The 20,950-nt window shown below is 44.1% G+C and overlaps 2 protein-coding genes across 3 annotated transcripts in view; both read right to left on the bottom strand.

The window, feature by feature from the left end:
- Nucleotides 1-5,763: 5,763 nt before the first annotated feature.
- LOC105693188 lies at nucleotides 5,764-7,692 on the bottom strand. Its single transcript, XM_012412955.3, has 3 exons — nucleotides 7,536-7,692; nucleotides 6,321-6,446; nucleotides 5,764-6,006 (listed from the first exon to the last, which is right to left on the bottom strand). Exons 1-3 carry the CDS (start codon nucleotides 7,597-7,599, stop codon nucleotides 5,885-5,887), a joined length of 312 nt encoding a protein of 103 aa, XP_012268378.2. The 5' UTR covers nucleotides 7,600-7,692; the 3' UTR covers nucleotides 5,764-5,884.
- Nucleotides 7,693-13,113: 5,421 nt separating this feature from the next.
- LOC105693179 (discoidin domain-containing receptor 2-like) overlaps nucleotides 13,114-20,950 on the bottom strand; it is a 38,502-nt gene continuing 30,665 nt past the window's right edge. For both annotated transcript variants that reach the window (XM_012412946.3, XM_048652034.1), the window contains exons 9-17: nucleotides 20,674-20,775; nucleotides 17,460-17,635; nucleotides 17,160-17,337; nucleotides 16,578-16,930; nucleotides 15,720-15,857; nucleotides 15,107-15,414; nucleotides 14,713-14,947; nucleotides 14,470-14,619; nucleotides 13,114-14,278 (exon numbers count right to left, since the gene is read on the bottom strand). In XM_012412946.3, the coding sequence (XP_012268369.3) occupies nucleotides 14,132-14,278; nucleotides 14,470-14,619; nucleotides 14,713-14,947; nucleotides 15,107-15,414; nucleotides 15,720-15,857; nucleotides 16,578-16,930; nucleotides 17,160-17,337; nucleotides 17,460-17,635; nucleotides 20,674-20,775 (1,787 nt within the window). In that variant the 3' untranslated portion in view covers nucleotides 13,114-14,131. The remainder of the gene's footprint in view (nucleotides 14,279-14,469; nucleotides 14,620-14,712; nucleotides 14,948-15,106; nucleotides 15,415-15,719; nucleotides 15,858-16,577; nucleotides 16,931-17,159; nucleotides 17,338-17,459; nucleotides 17,636-20,673; nucleotides 20,776-20,950) is intronic.

Below are 20,950 nucleotides of genomic sequence, written 5' to 3'. Positions count from 1 at the left end.
ACATACATCTACACTCGTATAGAAATTTTTATACGCGTATATATACGTAAGCATATTATGTGTTACCACCTTATAGCACACCGTGATACAGAGAGAAAATAACGCGGTGTTTTTGTACGATATACGAATATCTATATCTATATGTATGTGTATATATAGGGAGCGGAGTCGGCCGGATGGACCATCGGATGGATAGACGAACGGACGAATGGACGGAGTCTGTTGGCCCGGGGGCATCCGCCAGGATGTAACGAGGAGTCCGCGTCGCCCGAGGGCCCACATATTTTAGGGCGCGCCCTTCCGTTGGCCCTATACGTGTCTTTGAAACGGGTCGTGTTTCGCCTTGGGCTAAGGCCGCGCGCGGTGTTCTTACTCCGCGCCTCCTTTCCTCCCTGCAGATCCGTACACAACGCGCTCGGGCCGTAGCCCGATCCTCTCGGTTCTCTTCACTGCGGGCTACCCTACCCTCCCGTATCTCCACCAGACAATGCCTCCGAGAGGATCAGGGGTACGAGGGAATACATGCAACTCGAACCTCCGCTCGTTCGCCGGCACCTCGTGAGCAGCGGGACGCGGCATCGACATCCGCATCGGGATCGCGGCATCGGCATCGAGTCACCGCGGGCGTGCGAAATGGCAATTTTTTCGAGGTCGGTCAACGTGTCGTTTCTGCAGTGCATTGTATGTGTATATATGCCTTATAACCGGGAGAATTATCAGCGAATTATATTGCGAGAATCTGCGTAGGACATGCGATGTACGACGGACGGTCGTTTAACGTAGTTTGCGAATCCGTCGTCCACCCACGTGTCCAAAAGGTCATAATCCAGCGAGTCGCGATCCGAGGTATGATATTTATTGTTAATACGGACGCGATCGCCGAGCGTAGCGTAATCAGCTGGATCCGAGGTAGTCGGAAACCAGGTGCCGAGTTAGCCAGGAGACGAAGTACGTGTACCACCTATAGTAGCCGTTGCGACGTAGGGGGGGGGGGAGGGGAATCACCGTTACCTTATAACCCTTCATCGTTTACCTCGACGCTAATAGTCGTTCGGTAGCCGTTGTTCGCGGATCTTCGAGAAAAACTCTTTGAGAAAATACGCCGTAACTTCGCATCGCCGATTAGGTTCTTCCTACGATTCCGGACGACGAGTCGACGACGGAATTGAGCGTGGGTCGGTTTTTCCCCCGTATATATTCTTCCCGAATTTTGAAATACCTAATAAGCCTCATTGTCGAGATCTTCGAGGTGGGAGTCGGGGGGCCCGAAGCGCGTCCCACGGCCATCTATGGGATCGGCGTATCGCGACGTTCGAGCGTGTTGCACGGGTCGAGAGAGGAGCCTCTTTCTCAAGGAATATTCTTATGTAAGCGGCGCGTGATCGGGCCCGCAGGATCCGACGAGGAGGATATCCAGGATCGGTGCTCCGAGTTATTCGCCTCGTCCTCCTACTCCCACTTCGCTCGAAATGATTCACAGCCTCTGGTAATTTACATGCTCTTGCGTGGGTGATCTCTGGACGTTGCCTTACCCATGCCAGGTACCCGGTACCGGTGCCCGCGGTCTTCCCTTTCCATCAAAAAGGTTAAGCACACACCCACTCCCGGGGTCACGTGAGTCAAGACTGAATCGTAATCACGGTCGGACCGAAACCACCGGCCTCCCCCGTCGTACAACGAACGGAATTATTCGGCCAAGTTACGTTCGACCGGTCCACAATAATGTCTACCGAATCGTGAACATCGGATGGATATTTCACAACGTGTGATGGAGAAAATAGGAAATTAAGCTCGATAACTGACCGATGAAAAAAAATTGAAAACCAGATAAAGAACTCCTCAAATTAGCCTGCCCGAGGTTGTACCAGTTCCATCGAAAACAAAAATACGTATATGTTTATAAATCTCTTTTACGCATACCCGTAGAGCTGAAGGTATATACGTATAATTACATATGCGATGTATACAACTGCGCTCTGCATCATTTATTTATAATTACAATATCAGTACATCTAGATATGGCATCCCAAAGTGAGATACATTTCGTGACGTTAACGGTTTCCATTTTCATTGTCCTTTCTTTTTTTTTCTTCTCAATATCAGTTTACAACGTGTGAAATTGTCGAAAGATTATTTTACTGTTGCGGCGGTCGTAAATCGAGGAGCTAATTTCACTCCCGTGGGAATCGGATGAGATACCCGATTTTTTCCATTCTCGGGAGAGAACCGAGGTGGCCGTTACCGATTGTTTATACCCTTGCCACGTATATATGCCGTTGTCTACGACGTTCATCTCTTATACAACATATAGCTACACGTATGGGTACAGAGACGTACGCGGTACCGCGAGACCGGAGAACGCGTGCTCTTGTAATTGTCTTCCGAGAATCGAACGACCTCGGCCTTGCAACGGTGGGGCAACTTGTCGCGTCGCGATACCACACCGCCGACCGTACGCGTTCCTACAACGTACAGGATTACATTAACCTTCACGTTCTCGGAATATCCGCGATTCATACAGGTGTATACGATACGCCTGGTAAACGCGTCGTCTGGTGCGTTCTACGAGTACGTCGGTTCAGTCTGCGGTCTATCCGGTTACAAAACAATTACAGCGAAATCCTCCTATGCAGGGGGTGGTTTTCGCAAGCGCCCTGGTTCCCCGCCTCGGTTTTCCTTCATTCTTTTCCCTACGAGGGGGTCGAAATTGATTAGCGTGATCAATTGACAGTTTCGAGTGAACTGGGTAACTTCATAACGGATGTATAAATTCATCAGCGAATTCAGTGATTACACTGTACCACTGTCGTCAGATTAATTGATCAGATGGATTTTACAACCCACTTTTAGTCAGAGCTTTCTCTCCTAAAAAATACCTACGATTGCCTACGTTGGTAGTAATTTTTTTTCTTCTTCCGAACGGCTGGTTCAAAAAATGTGAAACGTACGGCCGAAATAAGATCATTACGAAAAGCGACGAATTTTTTCGATCGTCCGAATCTCCTCGGTATTTTCTCCGTCGGTCGGACCGCCCGTGGTCTCCGGTGTCGCGCCTTCCCAGCGAGAGCGCGTTTCACCACCACCACCACCGGGCTCACGTTGGTCCGATTTACAGCGATGCGATGTGCGTTCGATCCGTCGAACAAAGGCCTTATTATACGCGGTCTCCCCGTGAAACAGCTATAGCTATAATGTACGTACTTACCTCTAGTTGTACGGAGATGTCTGCGAGGTATGTACATTTTCTCGAGCCGTGAGAGGAAACGGTGTTCTTGGGTATAGGTGTGGTATAAGTAGATAGGGACGGTCGGTTCGTTGGTACCTCCGCGACGCGAGAGAAGTAGAGATTTTTTTCGTTCGGTTCCGATGCTTATAGGGAGGTATAGGTGGTTACAACATTTGTGTGTATAACGTTGCTTTCTACCTTCTTACGTGCACGTATGCGTGCAACCTCCTTACATCCGTACGCGGAACCCATACAGACCTCGGAGGACGAGGTGGAAAACCTCGGGCAATTCGTGAGTCTCGTGCTCAACGTGCTTGCAGCAGCAGCAGCAGCAGCGGCGGCAGCAGCGGCGGGGGGACGCGAAGATCTCGGAGCTAGGTTACGGCTGCGGGGGCGTAGAGGGGCTCCCTTTCCTTCTCCTTCTTATCCACCTTCTTATTCTTTTCCTTCGGGCGAGATATTCTCGTCTTTCGCTGCGTTCCCATATTCTCGTTCCGTCCTTCCTCCTCTTTCCATTCTCCTCGGTGCCGCGGTACCAAAGCCGCCCACGAAAGAACCTATACCAACCTCATGTACACACGTACACACACGTATAGATATGTATATATATATACACGCGGGGCTCTCGCTCACTGCAATTAGGAAATTGCCCGCGGTATTTCGCATTCATCGCGCAATTCATCCGCGGCCCCCCTGTCGCGATCGCGCGCGGGTCAGCCGGTATAAACAGCTCCAACGGCGCCAACGGGGCAGCAGAAACTGTTTTTAGCTTTCTTTTCATTTCTTTAGTTTTTTACCTCTCCTCTCCTCTCCCTCGCGATTCACGTGCTGAAGTCCGATACCCGCGGGAATTACGGTTTCCAGAAATTAGCCGGCATTTTTCATCCGTTAGGAACTGTACTTGTACCACTGCGGCGGTACCATTACGTCGGAGAAACGAATCGAGATGAGAAATACGCTTCGAGAAAAATCAAAATCAAACGGATCCAAAAATCGTACATTCGTATGGGAGACCTGTGGCTGCCCGTGGTATACTTCGGGGGGGACCAAACCCCGGGGTCAAAGTCGGGTGGAAATCTAAGCCTCGGAGCCGTAATACGCTCGTCGATCTGCAGGGGAGCAAACCGACTGCACGTATATATCTATACGTACGTAGGTAGGTATATATATAAAATATGATATGGATTGTATGTACAGCGTCGGATGTATAAGGGCACACTGGTAGGTATGTTTATTATTAATATTTCATTTCGCGCTTATCATTTTCTTGGAGCTGTTGCCGCGGATAGCCCAGGGGCGTCGTTACCGCTCGAAGAGAGCGCCTCTCCGCCTCTCCGCCCCCCCTCCCCCCCTTCACCCCCCATTTTCCCCATTTTCCCCCGTCTCGCGCCCCGGGGGCATCGGGACCTGCATTGTCTCACTCGTGCCCCGGGGGGGATGGTGCCGCGTAGCCTCTATCTCTGCCCGTTTCCGTCGCGCACGAAGAACGTTATAGGGTATACCTTGGTATAGCGGGTATACCTGAAACCGCGCGCGCGGTGCCACGCCGAGGCGAGGCTCCTCTTCGGTCGTACCGACGATCCCCGTGAGTCGCCCGGGGGTTTCCCTGCGACTCCCCCTGACCCTCTCTCTCTCCCCGTCCCCTCTCTTCTTTTCTTCTGTACCGTGCACCTCGTCCGCCACCAATCGCGTAGGCATCCTTGAAGCGACCGGCATGATTCCAGTTTCGCCCCGGGGCAACCAAAACGGCTGTGCCTCGCGTCTGCCTGCATTGCCCGCAGCGATCCCGTTCTTGTACTCGTCCTCGTCCTCGTCCTCGTCCTATCCTTTACTCGTAATGTGTTTTTTTTTCTCATTTTTTTTTTGCTTTGCTTCTCTTCTTTACTTTTACCACGGTTATCCTCATCCTACTTCAATCCTTCTCTTCGTTCTTCTTAGTCTGCAGCTTCTCCTCCTTCTTCTTCTTCTTCTGCTTCTTCTTCTTCTTCTTCTTCTTCTTCTTCCCTTCTCGTTACTTTGCCAACCTCCTCTTTAGAACCACCTTCATGCAGTGCCTCTACCTATATCCCTACTCGTACCCTCGAGCAATTTCTTCCAGATAAGATGGCTTTCGTTTATGGTACCGCCGAACCAATCGACGGAATTCACTTCGACCGTGCCTCCATGCTAGATTGTACCGATGTACTGTACTTTACGGTACCGGTAGGTACTCTACCGATCCACGCTTTGAGAATTTTTTCCCCTTCTACCGCTCCTGCCGATGCCGATGATGCCGCTGCTGCTGCTGCTGCTGCGGCTCGATTGCGTCGCCAGAATTTTTAGATCGATGTATCGCAATATCGCGATCCGATTTTTTCACGTTCGCTTAACTAACGAAAATTTAGGGGAAACCAACTATCAGAACCTCAGATACTTCCTGAGTAAATGATAATTCTCCACTAGGTCAGAGAAAAGAAGAACCCCAAATATTGCAAAGAAGATCAAAAGGATGTGATGGAAGTGCGGTACCGTTCCTTAAATTATAAAACTGACTCTCATTTTTGTGTTTCTGTAAAGGTATTTTTTTTTTTTTTTTTCATTTTTGTTTTTTTATCTTTTCAATTGCTTAACACGGGTGAATAACCGCTGGAACACACGAGGCTCTTTCATTGAGATCGATCAGACGAGGACGCAGCATACTTGACCAGGACAATCTATCGTTGAACGTTGTAGTACCGGAGTGCATGTTTTCATACACTCCCCTCCATGGTGACGACAGTGTGTTCGGAATTCGTCTTTTACTGAAATTGAGAAAAAAAAACAACAAAAATCAAAGATTATCTCAATTCTGAATAATCCGCTCGACAAACTATGAGCTTTTCCTATATTATATCCTTGCGAATGAACTTGAAGTTTCTCGACAAGAAAGTTTCCCGAACAGGAGCTTTTTCAGCATAAGATTCATTCTACTGTAAAGGCTTCCGATTAAAGAAAAGCTCAGTTGAGATTCTCCGTAAGATTTTTTTGCTTTCTCCCAACTGCCAAACGTGTGCTGAATGATTGCATCCTCACGTAATTCTGCGACTATAAATTTGATTGTTCAATTCATAATTACCAACACTGCAGCAGGTGTGACCTTTATTTGCGCAGACAGGCCCGTTCGAAGTCAGTTCACATTTATTACGCGTCAAACAATTCTCCTTAGGGCAAGCTTCCGCAGGACGGGTTGCTGAAGAATAATCTGCAAAATTAAGAAACCAGAATGAAGAGAATTAAATAAATAAACTTTTTTAAAAATCGTATCGCTCTCAGTTTTGAATCCCATATTGCCACAACTGATGATCACGCTTTTCCATACACGAAAAAAGAGAAAAAAAAAAAAATGATGTATTCCACATTCGTACCAATTTAAATTCAACGGACTGTAGAATCACTGCGGAGCTGATCATTAATTTGCGGTTGATTAATTAATATTTAGAAAACTAATCAACGATCTCAGTTGGATTTTGGACACTTGTGCACTGCAAGTTACACATACACTTCCTCGCGATATTACATAAGCTAGAAATACATATCTCCCCGAAGCGTTATACTATAACGGAGGGCTATACGTATACCTCGTTATTTATTAATGACCAATACAAACGATAATCCGCACTATCAATTTCCGCGAGCGACGCGACCGTGTATATACACGATCATCATCAGCTATCGATTTGCTCCCGTGTGATTTATACCGATCATCTCTGACGATAATGATAATGATGATGCTATTCAATACCAGCTGCGCGTCACTAATTCATTATTCAATCGCGGTAGCCGCGATCTACGACGTTTTGATTGATCGTTACCAACAACGGTTTGCGACTATCTTCTTTCTTTCATATTTTCGTCTTCTTTTCTATTTGTTTGATGATTATTTTATTTTATTCTCTTTCATTTGCCATCGCTGTATGGCAACCCACTCCGAAGTCCGATATTTTCGCATTCATCTCACGTCGTTGATTCACAGAAATCCGGAGTGTGAATTACGCCGCTCAATAAAATAAAAGCAACGTGAATAAATGAACAAAACTTCACACGCGTTATGTACTTTCTTGAGAAAACTAGAGAAAAAACTTTGATACAATCGGTATCGTTATTGCATTTTGGTTACGGAGTTTTCAAATGTCGAAGTGAAATCTTCCTCCGCCGAATGATATCGGATGAGCGCGTAAAAACGGAGGCTCCTCTGTCCGTCGGATGTATAACGTCTTGACGTGATAATTGGAATGTCACACATGCGTCCAGTTAAAATTCTGACGAAGAAAATGACGAATTGTCGACTTACCAGAACCACGTACGGAGCTGACGATCAAAAGTATTGTAAAAAGCAAAAGTGACGCGAAACGCATTTTGGCTAAGCGAAGCAACTTCTTATATCGCTCGTCTTGACTGTTAACGATTTAATGCCAGCACTTTCCCGTGCGGGACTATTATATAAACGTAGACCTCTATACATATGTATTGCGCGTATATGTCTGCACATACCTTTCGATATGTATTGCTTCGCTTTTTTTGCGGTTGTGCGAATGCGCGAGTACATCTGTGGGTACGCAATATACACGTACATACACGTATATCTGTACATAAACATATTTACACGTGTAATGTATATTATATTTACGTTGTCACCTCATAACCACCAACGTTTGCTGCGTGACGTTTACATCCATGTAAATCCATGTACGTGAGTCGCGGTATATGAAAATGAATGGCGGTGTAATGGGGGTAGCTGGTAGGCACTGATATAGTGGTGGTAGGTAAGAAAATACGGAGAAGAAAAGAGAAATTTTAAAATGAGAGGAAGCAAGTGAAAAATATGTGGAACTTTTATTGTATATCTTCGAAAAGAGACGTTTGAATCCGTTTTACTGCAAATCGGTTTCACATCGCATCCGATCGAGAAATCAGAGACGTGGATGACTCTTCAGAAACAATTCTTCAGTTTCCGATCTGGCAATTTTCGCATAAATCTAGCATGCATAGTGTCAATGTTATTATACTCTTATTCGTTGTCGTTGGTAAGGTCTTTTCAATTGATAAATTTGAATTACTTGGCATTGATGCATTATTCTAAAATTTCAGTAGGTCACCAAAAATTAAACAAGTGTTATAATTAGTTGGAATAATCAAAAAATGAGGTCAAAGTGACTGGAATATTAAGAAAATAATGTAACGCTGTATGATGAAAAAAAATAAGTATGAGAAAAAGCTACAATAATTATAGTTCGCACAACACGAATTAAGAGATGAGATTAAAAAAGAAAAAAAAGATACTTCTGAATTATTTGGTTACGAAGAGGCCCTGACTTTTTTTGTTTTTTTTCCAGGGACACCCCATACATCTGGATAAATATTGTAGTACTCAATCGGATATTTGTTATCGCATGTTGAAATCTGCGACAGGGATACATGCAATTTGAAAGAAAGAGAAGAATAAAAAAAAAAACGAAACAAACAACAAAAAACAAAGAATCTATTGTTTCTTCAGCCGCATTGAATCTCTTGACTGTTTATCGTAATTGCGGCAATTAAACGCACACATTGCGCGTCGTCGGACCTAATCGTTTCAATGATCTTTATAACAAGCATTGTGGGAATTATAAACCGTATGGAAGTACAACATGATCGGGGGAAGTCCGCGATTTCAATCGGACGTACAATCATTTGTGTCGCAGACTATGACGGATGTACTTCAACGGCAACGTCATCGATACCGCGTATTACCGTACATCACACGTTGGACGTTGATTTCCGATCTGATCAAAAATAGATAACAATGTTCCGACGAAGAAAGATACGCACAGTGGATGTGAATCGAAATTTTTGCGATTATACGTATCACCGAATATGGAAACCGATTTCGCGTTGCGTATAGTACGTACAATTACTGTACCTTCGAGAAAAAAAATGATAATGAAATATAATAAAAATAACCGGTCTCGATAAAGAATCAACCCGTTTTATGGTTTACCTATATACACGTTACATTTGTAGAATAACGCGAACCGGGCAAAGAAGTTATATACCCACTGACTTTACGAAAGAATTTAAAACGAGGTACATATTTTATTTCGATGTTATTCGTTATCGCGTTCAAAGTGTACAGGTATAGCTGAGGAAGGAGTCGGCAGCCGCGAGCAACAGGAAGTTAACTTCAGACTCAAAGTAGTCGCCCATAGCCGGTTTGCTATCTGGCCGATGCGGCGAGGACGCGCAATCGAACCGCCCTGAGCACCCGAGTAACGTACCTCCTTACAGCACATGGCTCGCTGCAAAATTCTAGCCCGAAAGGAAGTCGTATGTTTTTAGCGGACAGATAAGTATGTCGATAGAAATTTTTACATCATTTACAACTACCTTCTAGCGGCTGCTAATCACGCGTCCCGACACCGGGCCAATACGCGCGAAGATATAGATTTTTCTATGTAAAAAGACACGTGGGTATGTTGTGCTATGGGTATGTCGAGTGTCAAGAACGAGACTGTATTACATATTATTCCGAGCTTTATTTTTTAATTTCGACTCTCGAAACTGAAGTTGACGCTTCGTTACTAAAAAAGCTCTCGAGGAATTTCTCGAGGGGCAACAGTTTACTTTCAACCACCTCAGATTCCAAATTTTTCTGCAGATGATCAAGTTTCACAATATCCGACATGTTTAATCCCTCTATATGAATGAAAAAATCTTGTACCAAAAACAGATGCAAGGGAGGAGATTTTTGATATTCAGATTATAATATCATATATTTCCAAGTTTCAAGTTTTTGAAGATTTAATATTTGACAGTTTGTTTTTCAAGTTTCTTCGTTTCTCAATTCGTAAATCATTGTCCTAAGTATAAAATCAAGAAATTACATGCTCTTTTTTTGACTTAAAATTGAAGTTGAGTGAAAAACAATCACAATCGACAATTTTTAGATGTTTCCTATGATTTTTGACCAAAAAAAAAATTTTATTGCTGAAAGTATCCCACTTGATCAATTATTTATTCAAAAAACGAGTGGGCTACCTCAAAATATCGAGTAAAAAAATTTTTCCACCTAGTGATTACTCGATCGATTGCATGAGTAGATGATTTTGGCTTTCAGATTTGGATTTCCGAGCTGATTATACGTGAGATGACCCTTGAAAAGTTGAAAAAAAAATCGATTTTTGGGCCAAAAGTGAAGTAGTTTAAAAATTGATTATATTACACTTTTCTGACGTATTTTGACCTCAGGAATCCGAATCTGAGGGAAAAATTCATCTATCTCTAAAATTGACCGAGTTATCGCCAATTTTCAGCTTTTTGGGGTCAAAAATAAAAAATTGATTTTTTAGTCTATTTTGATGTAATTTGAGCTCAGGAATCCGAATCCGAAAGAAAAATTGATCCATTTTCAAAAATGACCAAGTTATCCCTATTTTTCCGCATTTTTTGGTACAAATTTGAAGATATCTCGAAGGGAAAAAATCGTAGCTCAATTTGGCTTTCGGATTCGTGTTCCTGAGGTCAAAATACGTAAGAAAAGTGCCATACAATCAATTTTAAAAAATAAAAATTTTTGGTCAAAATTTGAGATTTTTCCAAGGGGTACCCCTTACGATTTTTTCAAATTTTGACCAAAAATTTTTATTTTTTAAAATTGATCGTATGGCACTTTTCTTATGTATTTTGACCTCAGGAACACGAATCCGTTGTCCAAATTGAGCTACGATTTTTTCCCTTCGAGATATCCTCAAATTTGTACCAAAAAATGCGAAAAAATGGGGATAACTTGGTCATTTTTTAAGATGGATCAATTTTTCTTCCGGATTCGGATTCCTGAGCTCAAATTACATTAAAATAGACTAAAAAGTCAATTTTTTATTTTTGACCTCAAAAAGCTGAAAATCGGTGATAACTCGGTCAATTTTAGAGATAGATGAATTTTTCCCTCAGATTCGGATTCCTGAGGTCAAAATACGTCAGAAAAGTGTAATACAATCAATTTTTAAACTACTTTACTTTTGGCCCAAAAATCGATTTTTTTTTCAACTTTTCAAGGGTCATCTCACGTATAATCAGCTCGGAAATCCAAATCTGAAAGCCAAAATCATCTACTCATGCAATCGATCGAGTAATCATCAATTATTCGCTGTTGGGAGCAGAAAAATTAGAAGACATATCGATCGGTTTTAGTCGTAGACCCACTTTGATTCATCGCAATCCATGCATGGGTCGAAATATTCGAATTCTTCAATTTATCAACGAGCCCGAGTTTTGCTGGAGTCAGGTAGCCACGAGCGAGGGGTCTTGTTGTGGGGCGTGACCTCTGCTCAGCCCCGAAGGTGACGTCTCACAACAAAGCGCTACGCTGCTGGCTACGCTGACTTCAGCAAAGCTCGGGCTCGTTGGTGAATTGAAGAATTCGAATATTCCGACCCATGCATGGATTGCGACGACTCAAAGTGGGTCTACGACTAAAACCAATCGATGTGTCCTAATTTGTCTGCTCCCAACAGTGAATAATTGATGATTACTCGATCGATTGCATGAGTGGATGATTTTGGCTTTCAGATTTGGATTCCTGAGCTCAAATTACATCAAGATAGACTAAAAAATCAATTTTTCATTTTTGTCCCTAAAAAGCTGAAAATTGGCGTATAAAATTCTAATTCTTTTTCTAATTTTTTTTTCCCTTAATGCTATTTCTAGTTCTACACTTGAAGTCAAAATATCCTCGCTAGAATAGATAAGCGGGATAGATGACGGGATTAGTAGAGTAAACGCGGGTCCGTATGGTACACCTGTAGTTTGTCGGTCTGCCAAGTTGTTGAGTCCCGTGGGTTGCGTCTATGGGAAATGGGTAGCGGGAGGATTGAGTTCGGGAAACACGTTCCGCGTCTGTCCTTTCTGAGTAACGATCCCCCCCGCCATTCCGCTTTGTCTAATGGGACAATTGGTCCAATTTCATTCGAACTAATGGACACACACCGTGTGGTACGCGGAGTGGGTAAGCGGCGACTAAGCATTAGCCGCAACAAATCTATCGTTGACCACTCACCGGTAAAATATAGCCCGCAGGAAAGATAATCTACGACAAACTGATCGTATAGAGCATCGAAGTATTTGCGTACAGCAAAGTAGCAACTTGAAACGTAACTTCCGGTCCGATATACAACGTTTGTAGAATCGATTTCTAAACGGCATTTTGATAAAAATAGCGTCGAATCAAGGTCGTGAAATTATGCCAATTGCGAATTTATATTCCTCTGAAATCTCTGCGACGAATTTTTACGTCCAAATAATCATCATCTGTTTATGTAAAATCGTAGCGATATAAAGAAACGTTAGCATATTTTATTTCGTCCATTAGAAATAGTTAGCCATCCGGATCATTCGTTGATTTCCTTTTTCAAACTAATTTTAAAATCTCACTCTTCATGGGCTTATCAGCGATGGAGAAAGTCCTACGACAAATGGCGTAAGAATAACCGTGTGTCAATTTTCTATCTCACCTTGTGCAGTAAAAATGAGGCGACCAACGCTGAGCTCTTTATTAAGAAATGGAAAATCTCTGATAAAGATTATTCCGAAGATCAATGTACATGTATACGTATATTTGCATATCGTAATAATGAGCTGTAATTCAGCCGTTATGATACAACAAATTTTTCCGCGTTACCGTGCATGGTCAGATATTATCGACGTTATATGTATAATTAGAAGCGTGAGTAAAAAACCGCCCATTCAATTCACGTCGGTACGATTTTATCGGTTTAGTTTTGGTCGGAGGTTTCAAAAGAAAATCTACATAAAATTCCCACGATCAAGAATTAATTGAAGAGAAACACTTTGATTCAAGGATGAGAATGAATGAGCGAAAATAACGCGTTCCAGAGTTGGCTTTGTTTCTTTTTTTTTTTGTTTAATCTTCTTTTCCTTCCTTTTTTTTTTTCTCTTTTTCAAGACTAGAATCAGTTGTTACATTTTACAGTATAATTCATTATCATTAATTCATAGCGATGGAGCTGTTACAATAGGTAATATCTGTACACGATAACATCTTCTGTTGCAATCTCATAGAAATAACGAACTAACAGTATTTTTTTTTTCTCATTCCCTTCAGGGCTTACGTTATACATTATATATTTTTGGTATACAGAGTCTCCAATGAGTCGTTGATTCAAGATTTGCGTTAAACTCTATCAACCCTTTTGGCTGCGTGCCATTGATTACTATCATTATCATCGTTGTGAATCGAAAATTTTACACACTCGTTATAATAATTACTAATTTAATAGGAAGAGAACATTAGGATCATGTGTGCCGCGGTATTTGGCTGCGCTGCCACTAAAGGTAGCTTGATTTTTTTTTTTAATTAATTTTTTTCGTTTTTTTTTTTTTTTAGAGAGAAATGCATCGAGGGGGTGTTTTTTGTTCTCAAAAAATATTCTGAGATCAAGTTTTCGGCGAAATTCACACTTCTCACCGATAACGAGCAGCTACGATTTATTCGAAATTTATATATAATATGCTACATGATGTATTTTTTTCTCTTTCTTTTAGCCTTTCTTGTCTGCGGATAGTCAGAGGGTTGAAATACATAAATTTTGGGCTTTGATCTCAGTTCGTTTCGCAAGCATGTATCATTTGGTATTTATATTCATCAATGTGTGCCATATATTTCACGGATACCGTCAATTTTTTCCCAATTTTCGGAACCTCGAAATCTTTAACTCTTTCTTTATTTCAATTACACTTTACTCTTCTGCGTCTAAAAATTAGAAAATTTCAAATTTTTTCATCGGGCATCTTTTCGCGAATAGATTCATCGGACAGATACAACTATATTTGATGTTATTTTATTTTATTTTTTATTTTTTTTTTTATCACAGTTGAAAACGAATACTCATTTATCTACGTTGGCCTGAAGTCACCGTTAACGCTGCTGAGGAACGCGCAGATTTCCTTGAAACTCGGACGCCCCGTTTCGTCGCGTTTCCAGCAAGAGCACATCACCTTGTAAACTTTATCCGGGCACATCGTGGGTTTCGGCAAAAATACCTGTAAAAAATATTATCGGTGAAAATCGGTGTTTCTGACATTGCGCATAAGGAATTACTTCGGCACCAATGCAACTTGTGCGACGTCGCGTTAATTTCTGAAAAGCGGACCGCTGCCTCTTTGGCGGGGGTCTTAGCGGACTCGTATCGTATGTACGGGCTGAAATGGGAAGATACTTAGCGGAGTCTTACTTGAAGTTCGCCACCGTAGTACATAAGCTCGGCGTTTTGTATAACTTGTTCATTACTCAGGTGTTGAAAGGGTTTCTCTCGCGCTAGGCTCATGACCTCCCAAAATGTCACGGCGAAAGACCAGACGCTACTCGCGCAAGTGTATCTGTCCTGTGAAAATACAATCATAAGTTCAATCGGACATTGAAACGAAGATGATTTTTACCGAAGTTGTCTCCGGAAAATGAGGGAAACTTTATTTACCAACAAAATGCTCTCCCACGGAAGCCACCTGATAGGGGCCGGCGGTCTGCCGCCGATGTCGCAATAATCTTTTTTGTAAAGATCGCTGCACATCGCGATGTCGGTGACTTTGACCGTGTAGGATCGTCCGAGAAGGCAGTTTCGGGCGGCGAGATCTTTGTGGACGAGGTTTCTTGATTCGAGGAATCTCATGCCCGACGCTATCTGAGCCCCCATGTAAAGGAGACAGCTTTGACTGTGGAGTAAAACAAAGCGAAGATAAACGATCGTGATAATGATACCCGAAGGCCTGGTCAGATTCTGAAATTTGATTCGCGTGGCGATGGCGTCCGTTGAATCAAATACAGCAACGGTCAAAGGTCGGCAATCGACCTCGTCAAGCAAAAATGTTCACCTCAGAGCTTTCAAGTTGCAGCTGGGACGTAAGGTGCCAGTCAACGGCACGCTGTACCGCAGATAATGAGCTAGATCTCCCAGTTCCGTGTATTCCAAAATTATCCAGGGACCCGGATCCGCCACGCAGACTCCAAAGATTCGGGCCAAGTTTGGGTCGACCAGATTCGCGAGGAAACCGACTTCCCTCATCGCTTCCACCCGCGGAGCGCTCCTCTCCTCGTCGCCGATCGGAGGCACCCTGGCGATCACCAGTTTCCCCGATCCGGGGACCACGACGTCCAGTCCGACGGTCTCGCAGATAAAAACCTGAATTTTCAATATTCCCGATCGATTAGCGATTAGTACATTTCGCGGGACTGTTATCATTATCGTCGTATTGTCGGGGTGTTTGTGGTTCAAAGGTCGATTAGCAGTCGGGCAAAAAGAGGGGCGCTTTTTTTTTTCATCGCCGAACAAACAAGGTGAATAGTTTTGAAAGGCGTTCCGATGCAGATCAATAATCGTCTGGTTCGGTCGAGGGCGTTTGAAATTTCTCACAGTTCGTACCCAGTTCGGATATCGTTGGTGAGATTATTGAGTCGGCGGCGACTTAACTTCGCCGGTTTACTTACCTCGCCAACGTGGCTTGACCCGAGCTTCTCGGTAACGCGAAGACACTGCCTCGGAATTTCTGTGGGCTCCGTTTCCTTGCACTTGTAGGGCTTGCTCATGCTGGGCGCTATGTTCCAGCAGACCACGGGCGCCGGTATCTGTGCCCGAGAATATGACAAGCAAACATGACTCACACAATACTCGCACGGTCGCACACCTATACGATCACCTGGTCTAGACTCTCGCTATACGGATATTAAGATTACGAGTATAACGACCGAGACCGTTAGCAAACAGGCGTCTTCGTCGTTGTTTCTCCGTTCAGCCGTTAACAAACTTGCTACTCAATTTCCCACCGTTATACACGTACAAGCGCGGTACGGTGTAGCCGCGGTGGTGCAGGTAGCTGCAGTATAGATGTGTGTATACGTACAGGTACGCGGGGTAGGAAAGGAAACGAGCAAGAAGCGTTAATTAATGCGACGTCAACTTCCATTATTTTAATAGTCGTTGTATAGAGCGCGGAACAGGGGTCGTTTTCTAGGTTCGTAGAGACGCGAACAGACTCTACGTTAGATTTATGGGCCGTCTGTCGCTTCTGCGTGTACAAGCCGATTCATTAACGACCCACAAAGAGTAGTTTATAATTTAAGATCCTTGAGCTGCTTCTGTTGCTGCTTTTGCACGGGCGGCTTTTTAGCCGCTTATATATACCTACGTTAATACTATACGTACGTACGACTGAACGGACGAGCTTTAAGTACTCCGGCGAATTCCGGTACACGAACCTATCTATACTTGTATTTACAGTACACCGTGCCGCACCGTTTTATATTATACCTGTATTACATATCACGGCGTACACGATGTCGTCATACCTTGTGTTTCTCCTTGGGCGCCGTGTGCCAACGTTTCGAGTGCCAGAGGTCAAGGTCCCTCTGGGAGGTCGACGATATCACCGCGTTGGTTAACGCCCTCGAACTTCCGCTCGAATTACTCTGCAGGGTCCTATAATTTTGGGAGTGCGACGTAGAGTATTGCTGTCTGGATACCGATGAACCGCCCTTGTTTTGGAAGCTCGGCGAGGAGTAGCCGCACGGTGATCTTTCGCCTCCGCCGCCCACCGTCAAATCCATTTTTGCCTCCGAACGGGACTTGTGCTCGTAAACATCCTGAAAGGGAGGTTCCGGCTCGTCCGCGTCTTCCAGATCTTTGGACGTCTCCGGAGAAGCTTAAATGAGAAAATCTTTTTTGTCTTTTGGAGCTTTCGCAAGCTGCGCCTGCCGTTGGACAACTCGTCGCACAACCGTGCTTCCCGAATTGCAGAGACCTTGGGGAGGAGAACGTCCATCGCGTTTTTTTTTTTTTTTCATGTGTTTCATTCAGATTTGGAAACGAAGGGATCGGTTGGCTTTCGACAATTGTAAAATGAGTGAAAATCTGAGCAGTCCTATTTTTACCGTTTTTCAAGACCGTCGCGTAGGTCGGTTCGTAGGAGAGCGACTGTGCTGCAACCAGCGGCGAGTGAAATTGCTCCATTGTCAGGGACTCGTGCATGCTCAAATCTTCCCCTGCCCCGGGGGAGGCGTGCGTGTTGTCGCGCAACATTCCGCTGGGCGTCAGATTCAACAGTAAACCCTGTAAAGTCGATTATAACGAAGACTCGTACGTATCGTGTCCTCAAAACGAGGCGCTATTGTTCTTTTTTTTTTTTCATCCCCTTCTTATCGTAACGTACGAACCGGGGGGGACATACGTACCTTCATGTTCACGGCGAATCCGAATGGATTTTTTAGTACAGTCGGTGAGCTCTGCAGTTTCTGTCTCCTGCTTAGCAGTAATATGATGACGAATACGAGTAGTAACAGCAGAGTTATCGCCGTTAGAACCCCTATGAGGACCTCGACGTACTCCTGACCTTTTTCTCTGGCTGTAACTAAATGGAAATAGAATTAACCCTCTCGTAGCGGTAGCGCCAAATCCGTGCGGTGTAATCAATCTCAATTCCATCGCGCGATTAAGTCCTGAGGTGGTTAACACTATTATGCGGTTCTCCGTGGCGCGATACGTAACGCTACCATATCTGTAGGTAAAGCGAAGAACAGGGATAGGAGCTATTGCTGCCGCTGTCGCTGCACGCCGCCTGACTCAACTTCCCTCATTGTTACGAACAATGGAGTAATACTTAACGTCAATTCCTTCTACACAACGTATATCAGTTACATTGTTAAGCCATCTCCCTCGTTCATTTCATTAGCGAACCCGAACACGCTTAGCCGTGTCCGAATTCACGTCAGAAACTCCGACGCGTCTTCGCGTCGCAACTTCCGGATTTTCGACGTCAATTCTCAACCCCCAAAATGAGCGTTCGCTTGCCGAGAGTAATGAACAGATAAATAATCTCCAATCGCGTACGACAAATTTTCAGAGTTCGCTGAACAAAGAAAGGACCAAAAAGGGAAAAGGAAATTTTTAATATTCTACAAATTTTTCATTTCTGGAGTGAAAATCGTAACATGGTCAACTCTAATGAATAATCTACAGCGAGGGGGAGTGAAAAAAAAGATAAGAAGATCAAACAAAACCTGATATACGATGGGTGAAATATAACTGCGAAAAAGGAGGAGAAAAAAAAAGAAATGACAGAAACCGATTGGCCGTAACCCCCCTGAGGGATAAATCCGACACGTTGGAAGAGTTGTCACGTCGAAAATATTCATCTTCGTATACCTATGTATAAATCGCGTGTATAGGAAAGATGAAACTCGTACGTTCGTAGGTATACATATACGCGTCCGGTATTTTCGACACGGGGTATGGGGGGGGGGGGGGGGGGCGTGCATGTACCGGCCCGTATATATTCGTTGGGATTCGATCGTCTGCATATCTATGGTAAAAATTCATATCTTTTCGGTGTTTGAAATATGCATTTCCGAGGTATTTATTCACTACCGTAGCACAATCTGGTATAACAAGGCGCGACGTTACGCCGGACCACCTGCACGTCCGTTCTTCTTCTCTTTCGCGGGGACCTGGGGAGAAAAGCTTTGCTCGAGGGGCTGACTGACTCCCCCCCCCCCCACCCCACCTTATGCACACATCACGGAATTCGCTTGTATTTCGGCTCTCGTGTACATATGAACAAAATATTCGTTTACTCTGCGCACCAGCGGCGTTCGCGCTACTCTAATATACCGACTCCGTACGTACGTGTACGTCTACCTGTACACCTCATGGTCTGCCTCTGCACACGTACGACGATATAGCGCAGCTATGCGCGAAGGTCGTTATACTTCCCGCATATCGGAGACACGTAATTCCGGATCCGGTTGGCTGCTCTCATAGCCGCCGCGCCTCTGCCCACCCCCACCCCATCCTCGGTTTTCCCTCGTTTCATATCCAGCGTGAGGGTATGCGTCTAGCATTCATTCATTTCGGGAGTATGTGGACCCGGCGGTAGCTGGATTGTGAATGCCGGCTGAAGGTGAGCCGAGTAGCGGGTACGGCTATACACGTACCCGCTACCGTTACCTTAATCCAACTAATTGTTTACGTTAGGTGGAAGCTGCCGCGTGAATTATAAAGCATCTCGCCTACAGCCTACGAGGGTACCTCTACTACTTTTGCTAATCGTATCTACTGGCTGGTGCCGCCGGTGCCGTTGCTCCTGCTGGGTAAAGAATGGAGGCCTCATTTTACTAATGAAGTTACTCGTTCACTCCCAGTTCGTTACTCTCTTGGTTAGATGGCTCCTCCATGTATATACGTATATACCTATACTGCGAAACAGCTAATCCTGACGTTGGTTTAAAATGTACGTATATATCCAGAGCTGACGTACGTTAGTCGCATGTATATTTATACCGTGAGGGAGGGGGGAGGGGGGGGGGGGAGAGGGTGGCGGTGGTGGTGACAATTCCAAGGTTTTGCGGTTGCCTTAATAATTTTCATCAGGTAAAGTCAACAGCAACGTGGTGCGCGGCGATGGCAATCAACAATGATAACATACGTACGTAAGAACGGGCTCTGTGCTCCAGCCAGCTTTATGCAGAAGAAGACAATTTGCACCACCTTTAGATTCATATATACATATATCTGTCTCGAACTCGCGAGTTCTTCACTCCTGCGGATTCTCGCAGCTGGAACTCCGCGTTATATATATATATCGATCGAGTTTCAATTATTGGAGATAAAGCAGAGGAGGGAAGCAAAAAAATCATACAGCGAATAAAAAATTACGTCTAATCGAAGGAGAATTATTGCACGAATGGTGTGTGAAAATAAATGGTGGGAAAAATATTGCGTTTTTGTATTCGGAGGCAGTTAGGTGTGTCGTGTTCGTATGGTTTCTCTCTCTTGAGAGTAGAGAGCGTCGTTTCTCTTATTTCTCTGGGGATGAACGATCGAAATATTCACAAAGATCTGTTTATCGTGATCTTACGTTAATATGATCCTTGGATATAAGGCGACACGACGTGAGAATACAAGCGCTCTTCGAGCCGTTCAAAATCCACCCGTTAAATCGGTCTACCGTTCTAATTTGACGCTGTCGTACGTGTTGTTTCCACGCTTTTGGATGTTTATAGGCTGAATGAGGATGAGAAGAGGAAGTTGAAAAGACGGTGGAAGGGTGGAGAAACGCGGCTCAGAAACCCCGTCGCTTGTGTCTTGCCTCAACTTAATTGCGGCAATGTTGGGCGTAGCGTTCTAATCAGTTACAATCAAGTCTAATCAGTTTAAATCCTGAAATCCTCTCAGGACTTCACGGAGTTTTGGAGCGATAAAAATCCTCCAGCCGACACACGTTTCCGACTCGATGTCAATCATAATTTTCACTAAATAAAATTTCCACAAAACGTAATCTTCGATTCGTTCACGCGTTCAGTTTTCATTTATTCTTCGAATAATTTCCAACGATTGGTAGGTACGGAGATGGCGGTCGATGAAAGCGGTTATATTTAACGAGGTACTTACTCGTTTGTAAAGTGAGGTCCAGCTCCGAATTCCCAGGTACCTCGTTGCCGCCTGCATTGGCCTCGGAGTTCACTTCTTCCGTTGTATTATCATACAAGCTCGCTGTGAAAAGAGAGAGGAAAAAATTATTACGAACACAGCGATTTCGACGTGAAATCATTAGTCGGAATCGCCGTTGACTCGAAAATGCAAATAATTAGGGACGTCGAGAAGAAAAAAAAAAGAAGAAAATTCGATAAAAAATGAAAACTTGGCGATAAGGTGCGCGGCGTGAGGG

The sequence above is a fragment of the Athalia rosae genome, chromosome 3, assembly GCF_917208135.1.
Source record: "Athalia rosae chromosome 3, iyAthRosa1.1, whole genome shotgun sequence".
Lineage (NCBI taxonomy): Eukaryota > Metazoa > Arthropoda > Insecta > Hymenoptera > Athaliidae > Athalia > Athalia rosae.
The sequence above is the reverse complement of the archived record's forward strand: the minus strand, read 5'-3'. Positions and strand labels throughout refer to the sequence as shown.